Consider the following 25,700-nt stretch of genomic DNA (forward strand, 5'->3'; position numbering starts at 1 on the left):
CCAGAGGATAACCTGACGTCAGCGGGGACGGAGTATTTCTCATTTTAAATATTTAGAGTTTTTCACAGTGTAGTATTTCCAACCATATGTCTCAAAAAAAAAGCTCCATCCTCATGTGGAATTACAGAATAAAAGACTTCTGTTTCAGTCACTTTTAATTATTATAACACGATGGTTCAGCAGAGGACTGACAAAAGGCAAATGCTTGGCCCATTCAACCTTCAATCTTCCACCTGCTAAGCTAACACGTCAATCTCACCATATTTAACCTCATGGGAATGTTTCAAATGGAAAATAGTTTACATTTTTCCACGTCACACTGCACCAAAGTGAAATATAGGTTATGAATCTGATCTAAAGAAACTCAATGAACCAGAATCTCATTGAAGTCTTGAGGGTGGTGGCTAACTGTGCTGTAGGCCTTTTCTCAGCACTCAGCTGAGACACATACCTCGTATTCAATCTGCTGTGCAAATGAGATACTAATAACTAGTCTGCATGTCAGGAAAGGCTGTCAGTACGACTGGAGGGGTGCCACAGACATTTCAAAGAACAGGGCTGCCATGTACAGACTTATTGTGACATAATGATACCAAAAAGAAAAGAAAAGAAGTACGTGCTAGCTAAAACGTTTACTGAAATGAATCATTTTTAAGGATCATTCTTCTTACTCATAGCATTTGAGAAAGCCGATGTAATGAGAGCACGTCTATTTGTTCAAGCTTAAGGAATAATTCTTCTTCTCCTTTCATGATTGACTGGCTTATCTGACGTCAATAAACGACAAGCAGGGTGAGGTTTTCTGCTAGCTTGACGTGCATGTGAAGAAGTCTAGCAAACACAACCGCCGTACCCCTTAGAGGGAGAAAAATCATAAACCATTACACAGAGGTGCATACTAGCTCAAAGAGCACTGCGATAACTGTCGCTATCTCACCAACTAACATGTGAACAAACGTGGGTAAAGCTAATCTATCCCCATTTGAGAACATGAAGTTTAGTGCGCTGAGCTAATAGCCGCCATAAAGACACAAGGCAGAGTGTCAACAAACTAGCAGCTCTGTGCTCTGTGAGCAGTGGCAGACAGTATTTTAAACGACATGCTAATATTATGCTCACAAACACTTTGATGTTTATCTGGTGTAATGTTTACATGGCCAGTATCTTTGTTTAGTGTGTTAGCATGCTAACATTAGCTCATTTTAGTAATAGGCAGCCAAAGGAATGTCCTTTCAGCAAAACATTTGGTCAAACCAAAATATTGGACAAACTTAAATGTTGATATGATGATGGTGCGAAATAAACAAATGTATTCATAACCAAAATTACACCTCCTAGTAACCATGAACGTCATCTACAAATCATAGTTTTAAGTAAGGTTGCGTTTTTTCCGATTCAAATCGATCAATCTCATTTGGATCACCAAAAATCAGTATCAATATAATATGGAAAAAAGTTCATCAAGCTGTCTAATTCATAAAATTGTTCATATTGTTTTGACTGCTGTTTGTTGGTCATGCAAAATAAACATGATGTCACTTCTTTGGGGTCAATTCTTATTGTAAACATGAACATTTTTGATAATGCAGCAGGTTAGAGGTGCATTGATATTGTAACTGAAATACCCCTAACAAAAATCGATATCAAATCGAATCGGATCGGATCAAAATCGAGTTGAATCAGGACCCTGTGAATTGGGCCCCAGCCCTAGGGATGCACGATATTATCGGCACGTTATCGGTATCGGCCGATATCGGCTTAAAAATGAACGGGCAAAAATAAATCAATTGATTGTTTGTTTGTTTCTTCATCTTCATTTCCAGTTTTTATGTTTTTGTCGTTATTATTATTCTTATTTGTTGTTTTGTCCTTTTGTCCTTTCTATGCCTATTATTTACGCTGTTGATATTAAGTTTGTGTAAGGTATATATTATGTATAGGATATGTCTTATAACTATGTTGTTAAAAGGAAATAAACATATTGTTTAAAAAAAAAAATGAACGGGCAACACGCCGATATCCGCCGATATAATTAACCGATAAAATAATGGGCTGCTGCATACTTGATTAAATGCCCGACCTCGGCGCAATGTCCCCGGCGCGAAGAAGACCTGCGCGGCGCAGCGTGATGACGTCACGTGTGTCTACCTGCAGCATGAGAGAGTTAGAAGCCAAAATGTCCGTGGTGTGGAAGTTTTTAAAGTGTCCAAAATAGACAGCAAAACTGCTATTTGCAATGACTGCTCAGCTTCGGTGATGCGAGGAGGAGCCAAGGCAAAGTCTTTCAACACTACAAACTTGATTAACCATCTCAAGACCCGTCACCCCGACCGTTGTAACAAATGTGATAAGAGTATCACCATTATACTGTACGCTAATTCCAATACAGAAGAGAGTTGATGATCTCTGCAATTAGGTGTGCGGGAAAAAAATATCGGTATCGGTAATCGGCTAAATGAGTTGTAAAATATCGGCATATCGGATATCGGCAAAAAATCCAATATCGTGCATCCCTACCCAACCCTAGTTTTCAGAATGAGTTATAACCTTGACTTGCTGCTGGTGCTTGATCAACAGATATGAAAGTTTATATGAAATGGCTGGCAGGTCGCTTATTGATTTTGTATTTCTATGCTTTTCCTTTGAAAACAGTAAATATTGATTGGTGTTACTAGAAGCCAACAGCACACAAACAATGAGGAACTGCTAGCTAGCTCATAGGTCCTGGCTGTCATGGGATAGAGACATTTACATTTTAAAAAGCGTTTCTTTGGATGTAAAATCATAATCTGTCATAATCTGTTTTTTATGTTGTTTTTTTGCCATTATCTGGTCAGATACAAGTATTTTGGCAATAACTGGCACACTAATTTAATGGAAAAGTAAAGATATTTCAGTCAACTCTAATGGCGTAAAAAATTGCATTTTATGGCAATCTATAGTTGATTAGACTGGTCTGAAAGTGGTCCAAAGCGGTGCACCACCAACAGGCTGATACACCAACACTGCCATCCTTGGAGCCATGCCATGATATTTCTCTCTCCCAGCAGACTCGGACTCCGGCTCACCAGCATGAGCACACAGTCTTCTTGCAGGGGGATCAGTTTTACTCACACATACACACCTGGATGAACAAAATCCCTTTGACGTGAAGTTCTGCTCCGGAGCCCAATAAAACCTCCTCAAACACAGGAAGTCCCACACTTTCTGCCTGCAACTCAATGCAACCATTTATCCATTGATCTGGCCTAACAGTATCTGCTTTTGGCCTGACACTCTGTTGCATGTGTGGAGGTGCACCATAACACTTTACTAAAGGTGTTACAATAACAGCCTTTATATCGCAGCGGTGCGCCTTGGCTCGCCTTCACAAAGCCCGGCATTGAAATCTGGATCTCATTCAGCAGTGAGAGTTGCTCCTGTTGAGCTGTGACCTTCGAGGGTGGAGACGCCACTTCCTCTTAATGGAGAGGTGCGTGTGTGTGTGAGTGTTAGAGCCCATAATGATTCACATGCCTGGGTTTTCAGACGGGTCCTCAATCAGCCTCTATGAGCGAGCGAGTGAAGGCTACGTTTTTTGGAGCTGGCATCCCCTCCCCCTTCTGAAACTGGTGACACAGCAAAACAGGCAGACACTCTGCTTACCAGAAATCTGGCAACGCTTCAGCGACCGGCCCACCCAGGCTTCCTAACTCACGGGAGAATATGGGGCGAGAGAGAGAGATGGCGGATATGGAGGATTGGAAGGGGAAAAGGAAGACAGATGGAAGAAGTGAAAGTCCCCGAGAGAAACAGAGCCGGACTGTGTCCAAAAACGATAATTCAAAACACACCTGCGCTCTAATACGCTTCCAAGAGAAAAATCTGTATTTGCTCTGTCCTTACAGTAAAAAGCCAAGAAACTAATGGGTATGTTCTCTCTCTGATTCTGGCTTCCTGTGTTCACTGTGGGAGCGATGCTTTCAGGCTGGCCGAGGCCTGGCTTCCCCAGGGACTGAAACCCTCCTGGCTTGGGTTTCACCTGCGACACAAGGCTTGCCAGTCAACAACCGCACAGAGGGAGAGTCAGGACTGAGAAACAGAAAAGAGACAGCCAGAGGGAGAGGCTGGGGCGCTCTAATTCTGGTGAGAAGAAAGAGCATTGGGTCTGAGATCAACCACACCCAAATAATACCCAAACAGACCCCTTCTGCTGGACCACCAACACATCAGACACATTCAGACTGGAGGAAACATATGACTTACATAAAGAGGCACCTCTCTTCTGTTGACAGCCATGTTCTCTCCATCCACCAGACGCCTGTAAGGGAAATAGATTAGTTACGACAAAGTCAGGATTATTTAGTCTAGTCTATAAGAAAACATACAGTATCAAATGTTTTAGCATATATGAGTAAATTGCAATGATTTAATGGAAAGTGTATCCCACAGGTAGAAACAAGAGCAAATATGTATATCGTTAATATTAAACTAATATGCTTAGACGATAATTGATAATCGTTTTAAACCAGCAAATACAATAACACCTGAAGCCAGTCGAAGCTGGTGTCTGTAATCAATAGAGGCAATAATATTTGAAATTGCCGCCATAGCTGGGGAGAAAGTTGTACAAACAGCTCGTGGTTTCGCCCATTCTACATTCCTACAACACCCAGCGTGCATTGCACCCCTCCCTCTGAAAGGAACGGCCCAGCGAGAGACGCTGGAGTTAGAAACACTACCGTTTTCCAGCCAGGGACATTGATGGCTGCAGGCAATGGCTACGAAAAGAATCCGAAATACGGCGAGAGTATACCGGTGGATCGTCTAAAAAATCTTCAGGTCTGTAGTTTGGCGAGCTCCCCGACCTCCGCCAGATGACGCGCTTTACGTCGTCTGGCGAAGGTTTTCCAGGACCCATTGGAGAAGCGGATAGCGTCCTCCAAAGGCACAGAGCGAAATCTAATTTATTTTACTACCATAATGGCATTAGCCCCCCGTGTTAGCATGATAGGACTGAGGTTGAAAATCAGCGAACTGGCCCTTTAAGTGACTGAATGACCACTGCAGCATTATATTGGCAAGAATCTAGTGATGCAATACGCATCACACTACAAGGGTTAGAATTCAATATATTGCGATACTGGATACTGTAAGCATGATGACGTATCGCAATTTTTTTTACAATTATTATTTCAGAAAAACTGTCTTAGAAACTAATAAATAAATAAAATCTGAATAAAAAAAGCTAACTTTTTGTGCAATCTGAGCAAAAGAATTTTAAAAAATTGCCTGTTTTAATAGAAATAGAATCAAATATTTGGATGTAAACTATTAATTTAAAATCCAAACAATGTTTTCTTTAAATCAATACTCAGACATGCATCAATATTTTTAAAACCCTGAATGACCACCTGTTAGCATGAGGTTATAACTACAATAACAGTGTCGGACTCTTCAGACAGGATGCAGCAGAGGAGAGGGTAGAGTAACTGTGTCATCAGTCATCACCTGATCTGCTGTGACTTCACTCCAAGCTGTGAATAGTGCATGACTTCAAAGCTGCACAGTGGTGTCAGCTCTGCAGGCTGCACTTTGTCTAGACACTCATTTGCATGAGCTGGTGCCGCACAGGCCGGCTGTGATAGTTTTTTTTTTTCTGTAGCTCAGAGGAAGACACACAAACACTCTGTAGTGACCTACTGATACATTATTTTCTGCCCTGCTTCAGGTCCAATTAAGAGTAAATAGTTTATTATTCTGATGATATTTTTGTCTCGTGCCCATTACACATCCTCCGTTTGTTGCATGGCTGACATTCTTCAAATTTGTTGTTTTGTTTGACCAAATGACCCCAACCTAAAATATATTTAAATTACAAAGAATTTAAGCAGGTACAAGCTGAAAATCACATCAGCTGAGCTGCCGCTAATGTTAGCTGATGTTAGCTCATCTTGTTCTGTAGCTAGTTTCTCGGGTGGGATTCCTTGTGTTCATTGTTAACAGTGTTTGGACAGGATACAAATAAAGAGCAGAGGTCTCCTTTTCTCCAAAACAAATTGACCTGTTTTTTTAACTTTTACTTTAAATCTTATTGTCTCTCAGACACTCTTTGACAGGGCTTAGGGGGCTGCTAGCTGAGCTGCCGCTAACGTTAGCTCATCTTGTTCTGTAGCTAGTTTCTAGGGTAGATTCCTTGTGTTCATTGTTAACAGTGTTTGGACAGGATACAAGTAAAGAGCAGAGGTCTCCTTTTCTCCAAAACAAATTGACCTGTTTTTTTACTCTTACTTTAAATCTTATTTTCTCCCCAACACTCTTTGACAGGGCTTAGGGGGCTGCTAGCTGAGCTGCCGCTAACGTTAGCTAAGCTGGTTTCTCTGATTTCTATGTCTAATGACTAAAATCCTTCACCCAGTGTAATGATGGTAAAAAATGATGATGATGTTACTTAAAACACTAAGAAAATAGTTGGCTGGAATGTTTAATGTCCAGCTGACAACCAGAGCCTATGGAAAACGTGCATCTTACAGGTAAAACATGAGACTCATTCAGGCATTCAGGCAGTAGAGATGTTCCTATATAACTTATCTTCATCTTCGTGATACCAATTCTGATACCTAGACTTGTGTATTGGCCGATACCAATTACGCCTACGTTACCAGGACAATAAATAAATATTATTATTGGTGGAAAAATACTGCGTGCTGGCATTTTGCTAGCTTTCACTACTTCTAAGCTAGCACTGCACGGTTGTTCATTGGCTTACTCTCTCATACCCAATACTGCATTTTAGGCTGTATCAAAGGCTGATGCTGTTATCTGTATCGGAACAACACTATACAGGAGTTTGGCACTGAGCCAAAGTAAAGTACTTTATATGAAGGTAATGTAAGGTCAACGAATTTGAAACCTTAATACTAGCAAGAGGGTGAATGCTTGTAGTCTGAATTTGGGTCAAACGCAAGATTACTTCATGTTATTTTATGAAAACAAAACTATTATATGACAAAACAGACCCACATCAACAAAAGGATCTAATATCTTACAGTAAGCAGGTCCAGTCACGTTATACTGTAATACACTAACAGATGTCCTATGGCTTTATATGACAATAATATCAGTATCACGTTTGCGTGCTGTAATATTGTTTCCAGGAATCCTCTTATCAATAGAGGGGGTTCGATGCCACAGGCCCGGGCGTATATCTCGGTTTTGAATACCACTCATATCAATGGGAATACACCATTGTACAGTGGAACTAGAGAAGGTTCATGCATCATAATGTAGAAAAGACATGGTCTAAAAGTGGGCAAGCTGCACCGCTTTACATCAAAATACTGTGAATATTTTTGTATTTTTGTGTTTAATTAAAGTTTAAAGACATAATCTGAGAGCAAAGGATCGGGGTCCACTTTTATTTGAGCTTCAAAAACAACTTTAAATCATCTCTGAGCAAAAAAATAAACACAAGGACCAAAATTAGACACCGCACTTCAAGGCCAAAAAATCCAGATGTCTTGTTTTTCTGATCCTCACAGGATTTGTGTCAGTCATTGTCCTCACTCCGCCTGTGACATGTTTCAATGTGAACGAGAAACCTGAGCTGGCTGCTGGCCACGCACTGCAGAGCAGAGCGTGAGAAAAGAGATTACACATAACAAGAGAACGCGCGCTGTCGAAAAGCATTTAGGAAGCTCGTTCTGACATCTGTAAATGTGATGAAAATATTTTTAAGACGCGAGCGAGTCGATCCTGTCGTCCTGAACATATTTTCATATGCATGATTGAATCATCAAATTCCTTTCGCATGACAATTTGCAATCAGTTATATCACTTTTTATGCTGTCAGACCTTTAGTCAGGCTATTATACCTAAATGTTCCACCCTTCACCATTTGGTACATGGATATACATCATTACCTCCCAAAATAAGGTGCTCAATGCAATCATGACATTAATAAGCATCATTCTCACTCAGTAGAGTCATTGCACTGTAATAAATAGGTGTCTTTACTTAATGATCTCAGTGACAATAACACAATTAAAGTGATTTTATATGAAGCTACCTTGGGAATAATGTGAAAAGGAAACTAAAGCTCTTTTTTAGACCCTTTAAATACGACATAATGGAAAAAACCTGCAATGGTTGAGAAACTCTCACAAAAAGAAGTGAAAACAGGCTTTAAAAACAATAGTATTCATATAACCACACAAACAATCCTTCAGGAAACAATCCATGACCTCTGTTGCTTTCATATGGAAGAGAAACTCCTGCACAACACTGCAAAGACTGTCAGTAAATGCATCAGAGAAAAAACAGAGAAAGTGTTTGAATCAGTAACGTTATGAGGCGACTGGCGTTTTTACGTTCTACCTGTGAACGCACCACACACTTCATCGTCTATAAATGAATAAAAACGTCGAAAACATCGCGATAACATCGCTAAGTACTTTTGTTTATCAATAGCTAGCCTAAGCAGAAGTTTTGTTTCAACTGAGGATGAATCAGGTTGCCATTACCTGCTGTCGTCTCTCTCAGCTCTCGCTCTGCTCGTCGATAACTGAATCCCCACGACTTTTGTTATCTTCTTCCTATCAATTTATTCCGCTACATACGCACGAGCACGTTTTGCAGCCGTATTATTCCGCATTACTCCACGTCTCAGCCTCGTGCGACTCCTCGGTTTGGAGTTTGTTTGCAGGTGTCGTCAGAGTTGTGTCTCCTCTCTGCAGCTCTCTCTCCTCTGGTCCAGCCCCCTCACAGCTCGCACACACCGGGCTGCACGCCTGGAGGCTCGGAGGGAAAAAGAAACACTCCCACGATATTACAAAGACTTTATTTTATACCTGCACCGTTAATGATCCTCTCTTACTCTGAAGTGAATGTTTGAGTCTCATTTAATACTTTAAACTGTATATAAACGGACTAAGTTTACTGTATAACCTTGCAACAGTTAAGGCTTCAGTTGTAATTTATTTTTCCTCCAATCAGAGACAAGTTGGAGTGACGTCACTTTCATTAGGCCTGGTTGTGCTGTATGTTGCTTGTTCACGACACAGTAATACAGTGCGTTTACTGAAGTACTGGTCTTATTAGTACCTATTTGAGGTACTTGTACCTTTAAGTTTAAATAATTTCCAGTTTATACAACAATAATTAATACATGCAACAGGAAACATTGTAATAACCAATATATCTATTTTACAGCTTTAGTTTTAGAGTTTACACAAGTACACTTGTTAATTCTGCTTTCCAAGTAAGATTTAATGTGTTTTTCTAAATTTAACAGTAAATCAGAATCAGGATTTGCTTATTAACTCAGTATGTGTATACAGAAAATGACTTTTACTGCCGTTTTTAGTTGCTCTAAATGTTCCAAGAACAATGTACAGGGATTTAAATGACCTACAACTATTATATATATATGTGTGTGTGTGTATATATATGTTCCCACATTTTATTTACTTACACCTGAACTTATTTTTGCACTTGCACCTCCATGTGCTTAGGTATGGGCTCAAGGCCACGTGATACTATTGTATGTTGAATGACTTTTGTAAATCATGGGGTGGATTTCTGTTTTACTCTGTAAATCTTTTAACCTGGAAAGCACTTTGTGCTCCAAGCTTGAAAAGTGCTTTATAAGTTAAATTATTATTATTATATGAATATACATATTTAGCAAGTATGACCTCCAACATACAGTGTCTATGGAGAAGTAAACAAGTAGATGAAATGAGTCAATCACCTGCACATTTAAAAAGCAGCTTACACATTTATGCATCAATAATAATAATTAAATTATCAAGTATAATTAACTATTTCTTTGAGAGCAAATTTACTTTTGATACCTTAAGTACATTTTTCTTATGATACTGCTGTTTTTGAATGCTGTCTTTTTTGGTCTCACCACACGTTACAGTGTCTCTGACTCAGGAAATGACTGATAATAATAGAATGAAACATCTACAGAAGCCTGAACTCTGAGGTATGTATTAGGTAAGGTTATGTCATTATGTGGGCTTTATTATCATCTGCTTGTTATTAATGCTGTCAGACTTTGTCACAGTCTACAGCTAGATTTACGAACTGAGCTTCTAAAAAGGCATTTTATTTATTAAAAGTATTTTGTCTGTAGAATGTTTTTTAAATTTTTTATCCTACATTTCCCATGATGCAACAAAGTAATATCTTTTATTTGATCCCATGTCAAAAAAAAAAAAAAACTTCCTTTAAGCACCAGCAAACCTTGAGCTGGACTAAGACCATGTTTTAGCAATTATCATCGTCCTATATGCCCCCTTTAGCTGTACAGCTACTGGCTGTTACTGATTGTGTGACTGAAATATATCAATGTGACTGTGCTAAGAAGCATGATGTTCAATACTGATCTTATAGTATTACTTTTACAAATCATATGTCACTTAATCAGCTAATCTTTTCCTCGTATTCACTATATTTAAGTAAAATGAAAATGTTAAAATGTCTGGATATAATTATTAACTGAAGTGAAAGTTTAGCAAACTTAAGCTGAGTTGGTGCATGTGTGTTGCATTCAGGGAAAATAGTCGGTTCTATTTAACATCAGTGTCCAATTTGCACGAGATACTTGACTTCCTGATGCTCTTTTCTCGCATCGATAGAAATCGCTCAGGTCCCAGTTGTACTGTAACTATAATCACACACAGGAGACACAGACGCTCACACAGTCGTATGACAGCAACAGGAAGACTTTCCCACCCTTCCTGCTCCCAGACTTATCACACCGACTGATAATGAGCAACAGATTAAAGGTCTGAAATTAGGTCACGGCTGAAAGTCTGAAACTGACTTTCTTTTAACACAGATAAAAGTTAAGAGTTAATTTGGCAGTTACTCATGGATGCTTTTGTCCTTTTTAACCGGGGAAATTAGAGAATTAGAGAAGAAGAGAAGAAAAACTCAAATATATCATACAGCTCTGCAACTTATTCTGTTAAACTGTGGTGCCCTCTGTTGTATAGAGAAAGTGAATGACTTTACAACACTGCCATCATGTGGAGAGTTTACAGATAACATTCAACAGGCGTCATCTTGTTTTTCTTAATAAATTGGAAAATATTTGCTCCTCTAATTAAGTAAGATATAAAGTATAATCAGGTGTATTTTCTGCATATATTGTTGTTATTCCATGTGAGAGTCCTGTAGTTGATGAGAGCAGGTCTCTGTTGACTTGCATGTGATGTTGAACTCTTGAGGATGCGGCAACTCCCTCAGTGCAGCAGAGAATGTTTTTTCCCAAAGACTAATAAAGATAAATAAATAATGAAAATAAATCTATTATTATCACCACAGAGGCCTCGGTGGACAGCGACCTTTGACCTCCTCATTCGACAAGAAACAAACAAGTAAACAGCAGTAATGTCTGTGCTCAATGAGGCCTCATTAGAAACATTCTTGTCTCTGGTTTTGCAGCTTTCCCAGCACAACCAGATATGTCATTTAGTATTTTTTTCTAACAAGACATTACTTATACAGCTTAAGAGTTGCTGCATGTGTGGTAATTTTTTTTGAACCAACTGTGCCTCAAGAGCTTTTCTTGACCTCTCAAACAAACTTATCAGAACATTTTGGTCCTTAAATTGAGACAAAGGGATTTGAGATCTGTCGTTGTTCTTCGATGACAGAAGCTTTTTTTTCACACAACATTCTGAATTCCTGTGTTTTTGTCAGTTAGGACTGATTCAAAAGATTGCCTGCTTCAAAGGACTGAATGAGGACAAAGGATGAAGCATTACACAGGAAAGATAGCACAGTACGGAAGCCCGAAGCGGACATGAATCCATACATTTTATTTCCCCTGATAACGAGTAATTTCCGGTTGTTTTCTCAAGATCTCCACTTATTATCTAGAGATAACAAAGCTAACAATCGGCTGGTCACTGTGATATTACAGACCAGGACATGCCATGCTGCCATTGTTTCTATGTTTGTTTTGTGCTTTTGCAACTCTACAAGTTATACGAGGGATACAAGTTATGATCATCTGACGTCACGGTGGTGAAGCGTTGTTATCTCTAACGAAAAATAAGTCAAGAGCTCAAAAAACAACCGGAAATTACTCGAGTAAATAAAATGTATGGATGCATGTCCACTTAGGGCTTCCGTAGCATAGATACCAAGCAGGCACACAGACATTTCCATAAAAATCAAGATGTTTTAAAGGACTTATGACTGGGATAAACAGTCTCAGTGGCCTGAACACTGTTTATCCTGCAGAGCCTAATCAAACCATTACAAAATCTCTACTTTGCAGCTTTTCAGGCCCAGTTAGTCATAACAAAACAAACCGAGACAGTCAAAACACCTGACGGGGTAAAACAAAAGATCATTCAGATATTTTGTTTGGTTGAACAGAAAATGTATTATCCACACACACACGACTGTGAAAAGCAATGGAACCAACACCTCCTCATCATCTCTGAATTCACAACCCCAAAACAGAAGACTGATGCCATGTTTATGTCTGTGGACGGAGAGATTTGACAGCGTCCGAAGAATTATTTTCTGTAAAACCTCTAAATCAGATTAATATGTTGGAACTTTGAGTAAAGATAATAACCACAGCTGGAATTGATTTGTAATTCATCGTCATTAATGTGGAAAACTGCTCTAAAAGAATATTAAACAAGCGCTAAATTGCTCCGGATTGTTGAACTTTTCTTATATAAGCCACTTCTTGAGGATAAGGTGTCACTATTTGATTATCATTAGAAACATCTGCCCACCTGTGATCTCAGACCACACATACACATTTACACGAAGGCAGGGAAACACAGCCAGTTTTATCAGGAGGTCCACGCACCGCAGCACTCCACTGAACACAATAAACCACCTCCAGCAGTTTGCTTTCTTTCCTACTATAAACACAATATGATGCAGACCCAGGAAGTTGCTCTGTTAAGAACCGCAAACCTCAGGTCTGACTTCAGGCTACTATTTAAATTTCTATAAAACTGTAAATAAAAACACTTTACACTCTTATTAATTCAGTGTGCCATTTAGTCATGAGATGTTAGCACTCACCTGTGGTTTTGCATAAAAGTAGTTTTGATGACAGACCACCAACATTATCCAGGTCTTCAAAATAGTGTCTAAAGTATATTATATTATATAAATATATAATGTACATACTTTTGGCCTCTGGTTGTGTGAGGTATTTTTGTACAAGCTCATGAAATGAGTGCGTCTGTCCTGTAGTAGCATGATATAGAGGTGCCGGAACTAGATAGAGGGAGGTTAATTGTGGATGCACCCGGTAGCGGACGCAAGGCAACCAAATTGCGCATGCGCATATCTATCAAAACACCCAAAGAAGGTTGCCGCATGATGATATTCAAGTAAAGCAATGCCTTTTAAGTAAGATATGTCTATTTTCTTCTAAAATAGTTTTTTTTGATGGGTACTGTGTTTACACATTCGAATTTATTTGCAACAGTTAGTTAGTGTGTCACAAGGAAGGCTACGATAACAATAGCTAGCATGCTAAGTGTGGCTAACAGACAGGTATGGGGTATTTAACACTAGGACCTGTAGTATTTATGTATCTTAGACGTCCTACGTAACGTGAACTGAAAAATAAATGCGATTTGTGTCATTAACATAATTTGTGTCTCCATTTCAGGCGAGTATTGTCTTCATGTTGACCTCAGTGTGACAGCTCAGTGTGTGTTCAGTGGTTGGACAGCGTTAACGTTACCATGGCAGCGTCAGACGGGACCGCAGACTGTCCTCAGGACATGGAGGGGATCTGCGTGATGCCGGATTTAAGTGCCATCAAGACTGAGCCGTCGGTGGGTGGAAGCCCTGACGACACAGGCACCCAAAATGTGCCCATGGGCATCAAATTCATCCTGCCAAACCGCTTTGACATGAACGTTTGTTCAAGATTTGTTAAGTCGTTGAACGAGGAGGACAGCAAGAACATCCAGGACCAGGTCAACTCTGATCTGGAGGTGGCTTCTGTTTTATTTAAAGGTTAGAACCCTGTTTATGTGACTCTAAATTTACTGCAACTTCACGTTTTACTTGGTTAACTTGTGACAATATCTGACTAAATAATCAAAATCAAAATGTCTTTTTCTGTTCCAGCTGAGTGCAATATCCAGACCTCTCCTTCCCCGGGTATACAAGTGCGTCATGTTTACACGCCCTCCACCACCAAACATTTCTCCCCCATCAAGCAGTCAACCACTCTCACCAACAAACACAGAGGCAATGAGGTTTCTTCCACCCCTCTGTTGGTGCATTGTAAGTACATCAGTTGTTCATTCGTTCTTTTGTTTCTAAACACAAATCCAGTCAAAACGTTAATCAAAACATGCATGCTTTTTTTCTTCTCAGCTTTGTCCATTCATCAGCTTGCAGCCCAAGGTGAAATGGTGTTTCTGGCCAGTAGGATTGAACAAGGTAGGCTGACCATAATACAATAAGAGTTATCATATGTACTTATAAAGTAGTTAAACTGTCTTATGACGTAAAACAATCATTAACTTTAGGAAAAGTAGTGTCTTCATTGCATACATTTTTTCCCAATGACAAAATTAAATAGAAATTAATGTATTGATTGTGTTGTTTTCTGTGCGCCTTTTCAATAGAAACTGTAATAAATCTCCAAGACGAGGAAGGCTTCACCCCCCTGATGTGGGCAGCTGCACACGGACAGATCGCTGTTGTTGAGTTTCTGCTCCAGAATGTATGAAAACATTCAATTTAATGCATTATTCAGATCTCATTGTTTCATTGTACGCCACCTCTTTTAGTGAATGTTCTTCCCTCTAAATCGTTCGTCTCTGTAGGGAGCTGACCCCAACCTCCTGGCCAAAGGGAGGGAAAGCGCTCTGTCGTTGGCCTGCAGTAAGGGATACACGGATATTGTGAAGATGCTCATTGACTGTGGTGTTGATGTAAATGAATATGACTGGGTAAGAACTGATTAAGCACAATATGTCCACAATACATTTTATAACGAGGATGCTGCACAGGGGATTTAATGTTAGTGTTGCTTTCAAATGAAAGGAGTCGGTCTGTGTTGCCTGATGTGATGGTTCTTCTCTGGGTTTCAGAATGGAGGAGCCCCTCTGCTGTACGCTGTCCATGGGAATCATGTGCGCTGTGTCGAGATCTTGCTCGGTGAGAATAAATATTTTACCGAAATGGAATGTGTTATGTGAAACATAAACCTGTGTAGTAATAAAGTTTTGTGATGTGTTACAGAGAGTGGTGCTGATCCTACCATTGAGTCAGACTCTGGGTTTAATGCAATGGACATGGCTGTCGCTATGGGCTACCGGAATGGTAAGTGTATATGAAAACCATAGTTTGAATATTTGAATTATTCATGTATATACATGCAGTGGACATGCTCTTCTATTTAAACTGAATAATCAAACTGTCTGTTGTTAAAGTCGAGGTGAAATGAAAATATAATTTTAATCCTTTTAGATCACATCCCCGGTAATATTGTGCATCTATTTGACAATATAGGCCAAAAAAAATACAGAAAATAAATTTCTTCGTATTCTTATATCTAAATCCGATCATTTTTTCTTCCGGTAAAACTAAATTTCACGCGTGCTTACGTAAGTTAGCACCAAACTATTTCAACCAATCAATCTGCAACATTTAGCCGCAGAGCACCAAGAACGCTCGGTCAGTTAGCTAGCTACTGCGCTGTGGAGAACGTCTGTCTACGCCCACTTCTCAACGATCAAATCAAATCCCTCTAATGATATGTCCCGCCTGCACGTCCTGTTTCACTCGGAAATACGTCACGATACTCTCGAAATGCCGTTTCAGCTCGACCGAATCATTAGCTGTCATTAACCTAACCATTATTTTGTAAACTAACAGAAGCCCCGCCTCTCTTTTCATCCGATTGGACAATGAGAAAAGGTGCCCGTGACGTCGGGCAAAAAGCGTCCCTTTCATTGAAAACAACGACAAGCAATTTTTGATAATCCTGCCAAAAATCACCTGAAACCTCCTGATGAAAATCCAGTAGTGAGAAGCACTGATTTAAAGATTCTTCTAGGAGTAAAGAATTCCACTTCATCCTGTCATACTTGACTAGTGTTTTAGCAGGAAATGAGTTGTTGACAATGCTGCTGCTCCCAAGAAAATAAAAGCCTGCTCAGAAAAACACGCTCCCTTCTGGGAGTATATATTTTAAGTAGTATTCAGTTTGAAATAGCAGACACCTGTTTAACAAATGCTGTATGTTCTCTGTTCAGTTCAACAGGTGATGGAGGCTCACCTACTGAAGTTACTGATGGGAATCAGAGAATGAACTGTGACAGTCGAGAAGTTGAAATCCTGAAGGGACACGCCGGCCTCTGGACAATCATGTAGCACGATGGGAAAACGTAGTTCCACTGAGCGACAGCTCAGCAGCGTCGCATCATATCGACGGTATTTTGTTGGCATGATGCACGAGACGATTTGTGCTGTGTGGCTTTTAAATTTGAACCCTCTTTTAATCTGTTTTACTCCACACTGAATGTGGAGTAGAGAATCTGGATTATCTGCATTAACGAAGCGAGGGACGTTTTGTTTGAAGTCTTTTTACTCGTGTATCACTTTTTAACGCCTTCATTGGCTGTTTCATAGTTTCCTGTCGTGTCAAGTGTTTTTAAACCTATTAACTGAAATCGAGTTTTTAACAGTTACAGAATATTAATGTGATCAATGAATTGCCTCATAGTCGAGCTCGCTGGACTCCACTGAACGGTGACAGAGTTTGTGCTTTAATGAAGCTGCCAAGCTGTTTGTTGTACTGACTTTATTTATTGGATTTATTTAGACGTTGTGTTATTGTGAGTTACATCCTCATGTTGAATCCGTTTTTCTTTCTGTGTTGTGATGATGTCTATGTGTTGTGAGTTTGAACCCCAGACGGCCCCTGTGTGAGGCTGCTTGTGTTTTACACCATCAGTCACAACTTGTATTGACCTCTGTATCATTCATCCGTCTGTACAGATATTTATCTGATTGTAAGTCAGAAAGGTCAAACAATGTTTATAGTCACTGAAATGAAGCTGTTATTTAATTAAAATCTTTTCAAGGCTGCGTCCAACAGAGTCCAAGTCATTGGGAGGAAACACACATTTAGAGTCCGTTCACTGAAGGTAAAGCTGTTTAAAGTTTTGATCAAAGAATCTGATAACTGTATCCTTAAACAACTGGAAGTGCAGTTCCAAAGACCTTTAATGTAACAACCTTGAACTTAATCATTTAAATAGATGTCTGTTAAGTCTCCATCTTTTGCCGAATGAGGTAACACAATGGCGATTGAGCCTATGGCCCACTGATGAAAGCCTTCACAAGCGGCGCCCAGTTAGTGACGCGTTTTCCATCAGCCAGCAGTAAACAGTAATCTACTATGGCTGAACAAACAAAGAATAGATGGATGACTAGAGATACAACTTCAACAATAAGTGAACATCTAAAGAAAAAGAAACAAACTCGACGCTCAGATGAAGCAAACAGTCTAAAAAGGAAAGCGACCGTCAGCGAGGAAAATCAAGAGTTACAACCGTGGAGATCTTCAAGATTATATCTTTAAGCAGTATAACAGCTGAGGTTGTGATGTTGTACTGAATATCATCACGGCTGTGATTCAGCCGAGTGCCGCACATCATCACAGCCGTGATGATATTCAGTACATCACAACCTCGACTGTGATACTGCTCAGAACAGTTCTACACGCGGCAAATATCAGTAAAAACAATCAGCATTAGAATTATTAGTTTTTGCTCCGTCAACTCAACTAATCCCCCAATTTAGCTGAAACTGAAGTCTTGTTGCCAAGCAACCCAAACATTCTCATGGCCTCTGTGTCAACAGGTTACCACAGATCAGCTGTTTTTATCGTGTACATTTATGTTTGTTTTAATGCATCATCAGCCAGTGAAATAAGAGTCTGCTGTGTGATTCAGAGGCACCAGCTTGATTAATGTAGATGTACACGCTCTGCTGTAATGTTGATTAACAGTATTCAGAACACTGAAGGCTGAGGTGGAGTGATACACAGATTGAAAAGTCCCAGTGATGTTGTTCTCTGTATCAGCACTCGTGGAATGCCTCTTATCCAATCAGATTACTTCGTCGGAAATAACTTGCATGACTGAAATTGTATCTAAACTATTATACTGCACCGAGAGATCCTTTCTGTATATAAGGGAAATCCTAATCCTGGTGATGCAGATGTGATTTGAGTGAGTTGTATGATAATGTTTAAAGAGTGGTCAAAGATCAGCCTGCACTCTGAGGCATGCAACCCAGTTTTACATACAGCATGTCAGCGGTGGAAGTCGAGTCGTACTTCAGGGATAAAAAGAAAACAGGAATATTGTCCAAGTTTCGACAGTAGCAAAGGTTTATTCCAGATATGGTGGTTTGAGCGAGGCCACAGAGAGTTATGGTTCAGTAACATGGAGGAAACAGATGCACAGCACTTAACACACAATCTCCCACTCTGACTGGACGCACAGACCACAGAGCACGACGAGCATTTACAGAGTCTGACGGGCGAGAAGAGGTGGAATGAATACTAAAATACCCCGACCCCCTTGTTTTAATACTCCAGAGTACTATTCCTAGAAAATTACTCAAAAATATTCACTGAAGAGAGAGTGTGATTACTTTGTTCAGGTGTTGCACATCTCAGGTACTTTAATCATTCTCTTTCCACCTCTTCGAATGACAGAAAAACATCTTGTTCCCCACATGGTCCAGGCGAGTTTTGACACTTCAGGAAGTCCCTCTTTTTTCCTCTAGTTAGCCTCGTCCTTGGATGCTTCATCGAAGTTCTCCACCAGGTCTGAAACAACAACATGGAAAGTAGATTGAGTCAGGAGTAGAGGAATTAATCGGCAACTATTACAGACATTTATTAAGCAGAAATGTTACATTTTTACAGGATCCAGCTTCTGAAATGTCAGGATATGCTGCCTTTATTTGTAATTTATGACAGCAAATGAATCTTTGGGTTTTGAACAGGGGGTCTCCAATGGGTCCTGGAAAACCTCCAGTAGTATTTCACTCCAGCGTCTCTCGCTGGGCCGTTCCTTTCAGAGGGAGGGGCACAATGCATGCTGGGTGTTGTAGGAATGTAGAATGGGCGAAACCAAGAGCTGTTTGTACAACTTTCTCCACAGCTATGGCGCCAATTTCAAATATTATTGCTTCTATCGGTTACAGAGAACACCAGCTTTGACTGACAGTGGCTTCTTCCAGGGGCGCACTGCTCCTTTAAGACACATATTAAATATAGCCTCCCCTCTAAATTATCAATCATAGACATAAGAAGCATTAAGTTGTGTGTCTGTATTTTCTCATTTTCTTCTAACTCTGCTGTGTTTGGGACGTTTCTGTGTCGATAATCTGGACTGAATGAAGACGTAGAGACCAGGTGACAGCGCTGTCTCTCTCTCTCTGCTCTCCGTCTGTCTGCAACAGATGCTAACTTGTGCATCTTTATGAGACGCCAAAATTACTCGACAAAACGTCGGTACTTGCCGACCTGTGAATGGGAACAGTCCGCTGTGTCGGTGCTGTGAAAGCGCTCCAGGTGTGACCGAGGGTGGAGCTACAGACACACAGTCGGCAGGATGAAGCTCGACTTCAGCTGCAGACAAAATAACTCCTGCACCTTCCTGCGGGGTTTTACGGAGGTGTTGGCATGTTACTTTGTTCAATCAGAAATGACATCTTTTACAGCTATTGGTAGATTAATTTCTTGCCTGTCTTAGTCTGTTGTCTGTTCTGTACTTGAAACTTTTATGTTGCTGTTGTTTGTTTTTGTGAAACTTTTTATGCTGCCGTCTTGGCCAGGACTCCGTTGTAAAAGAGATCTTGTATCTCAATGGGATTATTTCCTGGTAAAATAAATAAATTAAAAATATCTTAAAATTTCAGTTTCAACGCTTTACTTTCATTACGGCGCTCGCTCTCTCCCCTTCCTGCCTGCATCACTCGACCACAGCTCCCCCTCTCTCTCTCTCTCTCTCGCGGCAGATTTGGGCTGAAAACTGATTGTAGATGTGTTTTTTTTTTTAAGCTTCGGTACCTTTTGATAATATCGATCGTAAAAATAACGTGGTATCGAAAAGCATCAAAGTTTGCATCAAAAATGTGACAACCTTAATTTGGACTGTTGGCTGGACAAATGATGCAATTGGAAGCTGTAAGATTTTTGGATTTTATACACTAAAAGATTGATCAGTTAATCATGCCAATAACAGGCAGATGTATCCAAGATGAATAAAAGGTTGTTAGTTGCAGCCTTAGTCAGGGGTTAAAGGAATGTCTGTCTACGTGAAGGACTCTCGGTGGTGGCAGAGAACAATTCAGGAAAAGTGTTTTCATCTGAAACCTGATAAACAGTTTGCAACTCCCTTCAGATGTGCTCCACACACGCGTCCCCTCACAACTACTGAGCGCAGCTGTCAAAATGACGGCATACATCAAAAAGTTGGCTTCAATTACTCCGTGAAACGTGAGAAATCTGCACGTCCACGTTTTGGCTGGAAGGAGTCGAGGGGTTAAAATGGAAACAATCGGAGAGGTCTGAGTAAACATGTTCCTTCAGCTCAGGAACAAAAAGGAAACTTAACTCCAACAACAACATGATGGCAAAAGGCTGTTAACCCCGCGCCATCGGCCTTCAACTGCTCCCATCGCCGACTACACGTGTAATCGTTTGGTACATTACTGAGAAGTCCTGGGAAAAAGGCTGTAATGGTAACCTCATGTGTTCGGCCCGTTCCGCTCGCAAAGAAAAGCAAACTGGATCTGAAGATCTTATAAACAGTGGACACGATTCCAGCACAGAAACGGTGCATTGCACCATCGTCTGAAGTCGGTGATGAATCCCCTTCTGATGACCCCTTACACAAGCCAAAAGAAAACAAACCTGCCGTGATTATTTAACTGAGAGGGGAAAACAAAAGAGCCTTGTCTGATAGTGAACGAGTGGAAGAGACGGCTTCCAAATGAGTCTGCAAAAGATGTGCACAGAAAACTCAACTGTACTGTGGCAAAGCAGTCCTTCAAGAACTCACCTGGAACGTCGTCGTCTTCTTCTTCTACTGTTGCAATCGGTGCTTTTCCATCTGCAGCTGTAAGAACAGAGGAGATCTGTGAGAGACTAGAAGAGCTAAAAACCCTGATTACAAACTCTGCTACAGAAATGTTCCGCGAGTGCCCGCACTGGTATTTTTGCTTATTTTGATGACATTTTGTTGAGTACAATTAAACGCTTGATATCCCTAGAAACTGAACAACCTAGGCTAAAAGGTTATGTAATTAAATTAAATGATTTTTTCACACGATAAACACGTGGATCAAAAACTTTCCTGAATTTAGAAATCATATCTCCAGACGTTCTTTGAACTCTGGATGTCCTTTTAGTTGAGGTTCTTTAAAATGCCTCATATCCCTTAAGGCCGGAGAAATACTCGCTTTTAACTACACGTGTGCATGGTGGCTGCCATGCTTTCCCTGTGTCTGTTAGGAGCGTCGGCTGTGCACGTCGTACGCGAGGTGCTGTATGCACATGAAAGTTGGGGGAGTGTGGAGGCAGAGGGCATGTGACAGGGTCGACGCAGCAGCAGGTACAACCATGGCAGAAAGTCCTGAAGACAAGCTGATAAACCAAGTCCATATTATCAACATCTATACATTGTGTCATTGCCTGTCAAAACAGCTGCGACAGATAAGTTACATTTTAGTCGACGTGGAAACCTGCAAAACTAAATGTAAACAAGTCTGAGACTGTTACGTCCGTGCACGGAGGAACACATTAGAGAAACAGAGCGGGCGCGGCCTCAGAATAAACGTTACAGTAACCTCCTCGAGTGTCTGTTGTTTACATCCTGCACATACAGTAGTTGCATACAGCCTGAGCTCTCTGGTGCGCCCTCTAGAGGTATCCTCCAGTATTACATGAGTAGTGCAAAGACAAGTTTACGTTCATGACGCAGCCGGTTGTGTACGCGAACGCAAGGCCAAGCAGCAAGTTTATCTCAGGCATAACTCTATACAAATTAAAGGATATGTTATAAGTCTGTATAAGTTGGTATTTATTTTAGATCAATTTAAACAGAACCATGTAGAAACAATCTCCCGCAACAAGTTGTAACAATCCGCCCACACTTTACCAAACTGGTTTTCATCGCACGTAACGTTGTGGCAAATGTTGCTGCAAAAGAACATTATATAAGCTTTGACTACAAAAAGAAAAACGGTTTTTAGGGACTAAATTTCTTTTAAAGGTCGACTAAACAGGATCATGTAAAAAACGAGGGAGGTAAAATGATCATGGGTCAGAAACAATCATTTCTAAAGGAGACTCGTCTCCGTAACAAAACAGAAAATAAAACAATCTGTTCTGTTACATGCGCTCATTTGTGACGAAGGTTTAGTATCATAGGTTACTGACCCTGTTTGGGCAGAGCCTCGGCGAGTCTCCTGAGGCTCGTCAGGCTGTCGGCTCCCAGCTGGTTCAGGATGCCCGGCAGCATCTCGGTCAGCTGTTTGGTCTCGGCGTGGCCGGTGATGGTGAAGGTGTTGGCGGCGAGGGAGGCCTGCACTTTGGGGTTGTTGAAGTGGATGACCGTTCCTTGATTTGTAAACATGTTGACCTGCAACCGACCAGAATTTCACACTCTTAGCAACAAAACAACCTTTAACGACAACTGAACGAAACCAAGATGAAAGTTTACACCGACCTCCTCAATACCAGAGATGTTGTTGACGCCGAGTTTCTTTAAGGAGAACTGGAGCTTCTTGTCATCTGCTGTCGCCGTTCTGTGTACGACCTTCTTCTTTCTGCGAGCGCTGCCCTGTGGAGACATTGAGAAAACATGTTTCAGTTTCTGTCCTGTTGTTAATAATCTAATTATAAATCATCTCTGTGAAACTTGTAGGCTGGATGTTTGACTGAACCTAAAATTACTACCACAAAAACTGTGGATACAATTTGACAGATGCCACATGCAGCTCAAAGTCTTATGTCACCATAGCATCACAAAAATGTCTTCTATATGTCAGCATAGTAAAGTCTGTATTGAATGTTTTTCCCATCTTTTTCCAACGTATCTGATCGGCCTGATTTGTAATACGTTCTGACAACCTGGTGCTAAACCCTGAAGACTAAGCACGTCTCAAAGCATTGAAAAACAGCACAGTAAATCCAGCACTTCATGCAGCCTGTGATCACGCATCTGGTCAGTTACCTTTCCGCCAATGCGGACTTGTGCCTGTAGTTTAGCAAGTTTTTCTTGATTCATAATTGCTTCTTTCATCTGTAAAAAACAAAAACAAAAGAAAGTACATTTTATAAGATTATGATCGTGTCGCCAACACAGCTGATCTTTTTACTGACAGCCTCCAGGACAAACAAACAATATTGTGTCTCGAACATGACAAGATTTATAAAAATTACATGGTTAATATTTAGGATAAGAAACATTTCATGTTGCTGAAAACACTGCACAAAACAGGCAATGAGACACAAAGCACAGCATGCAACTGCAACACACTGAAAATACTACACTATCCTAATAACATACTAATACATTAACACTGATTTATCTACCTTCAGTCAATGTTATCGCAAAAAGAATGTCCAGAGTTGCAATGCTGCATCCAAGCAGTAACATTTAAGTGTGGCTGCACCCAAAAATTATAGTTTTTATAGAGCTCCCTAACTTGCCTTCTATCTATCAAGTAAGTCAGGAGCAAGTATGCGTCACTGACGGCTGGTGCATTAAGTGTCCAGCACACACTGGGTGTGATTTGGTTCATTCATGTGCTGACTTGAGGCTCTGATCTCATTGAGCACTGCACACACAATACTGATGGAAATCTAGCAGAAGACAAAAACACATAAAGGCCTGGTGATACATCGAGAGAGTGATCTATGGGCTTTTCGCTGGAGCTTTATCACAACTAAATGGCTGCTTATCCAATCTCATCACGTCTGATCCAACACAAAGACTCATTCTGTTGCTGAAATATGATGTGCTGACAAGTGTAAACAACTGTTAACAAGCAAAACTCCTGCAGAACAGACAGGAGATCTCAAAACATGCTCCATAAACTGCATTATAAAGAAATCTTATATTAAAGGAGCAGTTCGCCCCTGGAAGAAGCCACTGTCAGTCAAAGCTGGTGTTCTCTGCAATCGATAGAAGCAATCATTTTTGAAATTGGCGCCATAGCTGTGGAGAAAGTTGTACAAACAGCTCGTGGTTTCACCCATTCTACATTCCTACAACACCCAGCGTGCATTGTGCCCCTCCCTCTGAAAGGACCGGCCCAGCGAGAAACACTGGAGTGAAATACTACTGTTTCGCTGCAGGCAACGGCTCAGAGCGGTACAGAATACGAAATACGACGAGAATATACCGGTGGATCGTCTAAAAAATCTTCAGGTCTGCAGTCTACATTTCAAACCTGATGATTTTTAACTAGACATGACATCAGAGGCAGCGTCCCAGATTGAGGAAGCGTAGTTTGGCGAGCTCCCTGGCCTCCACGTCTTACGTAGTCTTGCGGACGTTTTCCAGGGCCCATTGGAGAAGCGGATAGCGTCCTCCAAAGGCACCCATGATAGCATGATAGGACTGAGGTTGAAAATCGGCGAACTGGCCCTTTAAACATTGTAGGTACTCTTTTTTTTGCCCGTGTGCTCTAACAGTTTTACGAACAGGTCATCGAGGGCATTATCATCTAGGTCAAATTATTACTACAGTATATGCTAACTGTGTTAAATTACTGTGTTATGCTCATAACAACAATGTTGAAAGACTTTGTACCTTTTTGTAACCTAGCTTTCGTATTTTTAAAGTACTTTGTTTTGCGGGTTTTCAACAAGTTATTTAGTTGGAATTTAAGACAACAAATCTCATACAACAATGCAACCAAAACAGGGTTTAAACCTGTCTCTCATAAGGTGGCCGCGAAATTCGCGAAAAGCACTTAAGGTTAGCTCTAGAACAAGTGTGTTTGGTTTGTCCGTTCTGGGCTACCGTACATACATGGTGGTTCGACAGGGCGGACTCAGTGGACAAGACCCGCTCCCTCTCAACACATACAGCACGTTTTAAGGTAACAAAAACACATCTAATTTTATTCCCAGATGGTTAACTCAAACAATAATGACAACATACTTAAGAGTATTTCCATTCCTGCCAATAACATCCCCAGTCGTACACACTGGACCTTTAAATATTGTCATACATTGAAAGAGTGTTTCCTACTACAACACACATGTAAACACACAAGCGGGGAGCTGTGGCTTGAATGTGGGTGTGGTAGCATCAGATAGAGCTAAGCTAACGTCTGCTGACTAATTCAACCCACTATTACCACTGCAACAAGGTGTGGTTTAGCTTTTGTGCAATAACTTGAAGGCTAACTGTAGCTAGCTTCTCGGCTAACCGGGAGACAGTGCAGTGCTCGGCCTGTCAGTCACAGCCTCTCACACAGCCACACTCCACCGTCAGCAGCGTTAGCTTCAAACCACGGCAGATTTTAGCCACCTAGACAGAGAAGGCTTTCGTTTACCTCTTGCCGCCGGATCGGGGGGAAACAGTGCAGGGAAGAAGGTATTTAAAGCTCCTCACTGACCTGTAAACTAACAGCAGACACATGCGGGAGCAAGATGGAAGCGA

General features: G+C 40.7%; 3 protein-coding genes across 5 annotated transcripts in view; 1 reads left to right on the forward strand and 2 right to left on the reverse strand.

Annotated features, from left to right (window-relative positions):
* arhgef28a (Rho guanine nucleotide exchange factor (GEF) 28a) overlaps positions 1-8,657 on the reverse strand; it is a 57,576-nt gene extending 48,919 nt beyond the window's left edge. For both annotated transcript variants that reach the window (XM_069673364.1, XM_069673363.1), the window contains exons 1-2: positions 8,502-8,657; positions 4,246-4,300 (exon numbers count right to left, since the gene is read on the reverse strand). In XM_069673364.1, coding sequence (XP_069529465.1) covers positions 4,246-4,278 — 33 coding nt within the window. In that variant the 5' untranslated portion in view covers positions 4,279-4,300; positions 8,502-8,657. The remainder of the gene's footprint in view (positions 1-4,245; positions 4,301-8,501) is intronic.
* Positions 8,658-13,309: 4,652 nt separating this feature from the next.
* On the forward strand, positions 13,310-16,564 carry ankra2 (ankyrin repeat, family A (RFXANK-like), 2). The gene is made up of 9 exons (XM_069673508.1): positions 13,310-13,380; positions 13,646-13,998; positions 14,113-14,271; positions 14,365-14,430; positions 14,619-14,716; positions 14,820-14,945; positions 15,087-15,153; positions 15,238-15,318; positions 16,254-16,564. The coding sequence occupies exons 2-9, from the start codon at positions 13,722-13,724 to the stop codon at positions 16,307-16,309; spliced, it is 930 nt and encodes a 309-aa protein (XP_069529609.1). The 5' UTR covers positions 13,310-13,380; positions 13,646-13,721; the 3' UTR covers positions 16,310-16,564.
* Positions 16,565-18,379: 1,815 nt separating this feature from the next.
* On the reverse strand, positions 18,380-25,700 carry btf3 (basic transcription factor 3). 2 transcript variants are annotated; one of them, XM_069673169.1, is made up of 6 exons: positions 25,657-25,700; positions 23,259-23,327; positions 22,752-22,865; positions 22,463-22,664; positions 21,084-21,140; positions 18,380-18,841 (listed from the first exon to the last, which is right to left on the reverse strand). In XM_069673169.1, exons 2-6 carry the CDS (start codon positions 23,325-23,327, stop codon positions 18,795-18,797), a joined length of 489 nt encoding a protein of 162 aa, XP_069529270.1. In that variant the 5' UTR covers positions 25,657-25,700; the 3' UTR covers positions 18,380-18,794. The 2 variants fall into 2 exon arrangements, with proteins under 2 accessions (XP_069529270.1, XP_069529269.1); XM_069673168.1 differs by having other exon boundaries at positions 25,594-25,682.

This window comes from Semicossyphus pulcher, unplaced genomic scaffold (assembly GCF_022749685.1).
Source record: "Semicossyphus pulcher isolate SPU_LCO1_2020_fin unplaced genomic scaffold, fSemPul1.0.p SCAF_22, whole genome shotgun sequence".
In the NCBI taxonomy this organism is placed as follows: domain Eukaryota; kingdom Metazoa; phylum Chordata; class Actinopteri; order Labriformes; family Labridae; genus Semicossyphus; species Semicossyphus pulcher.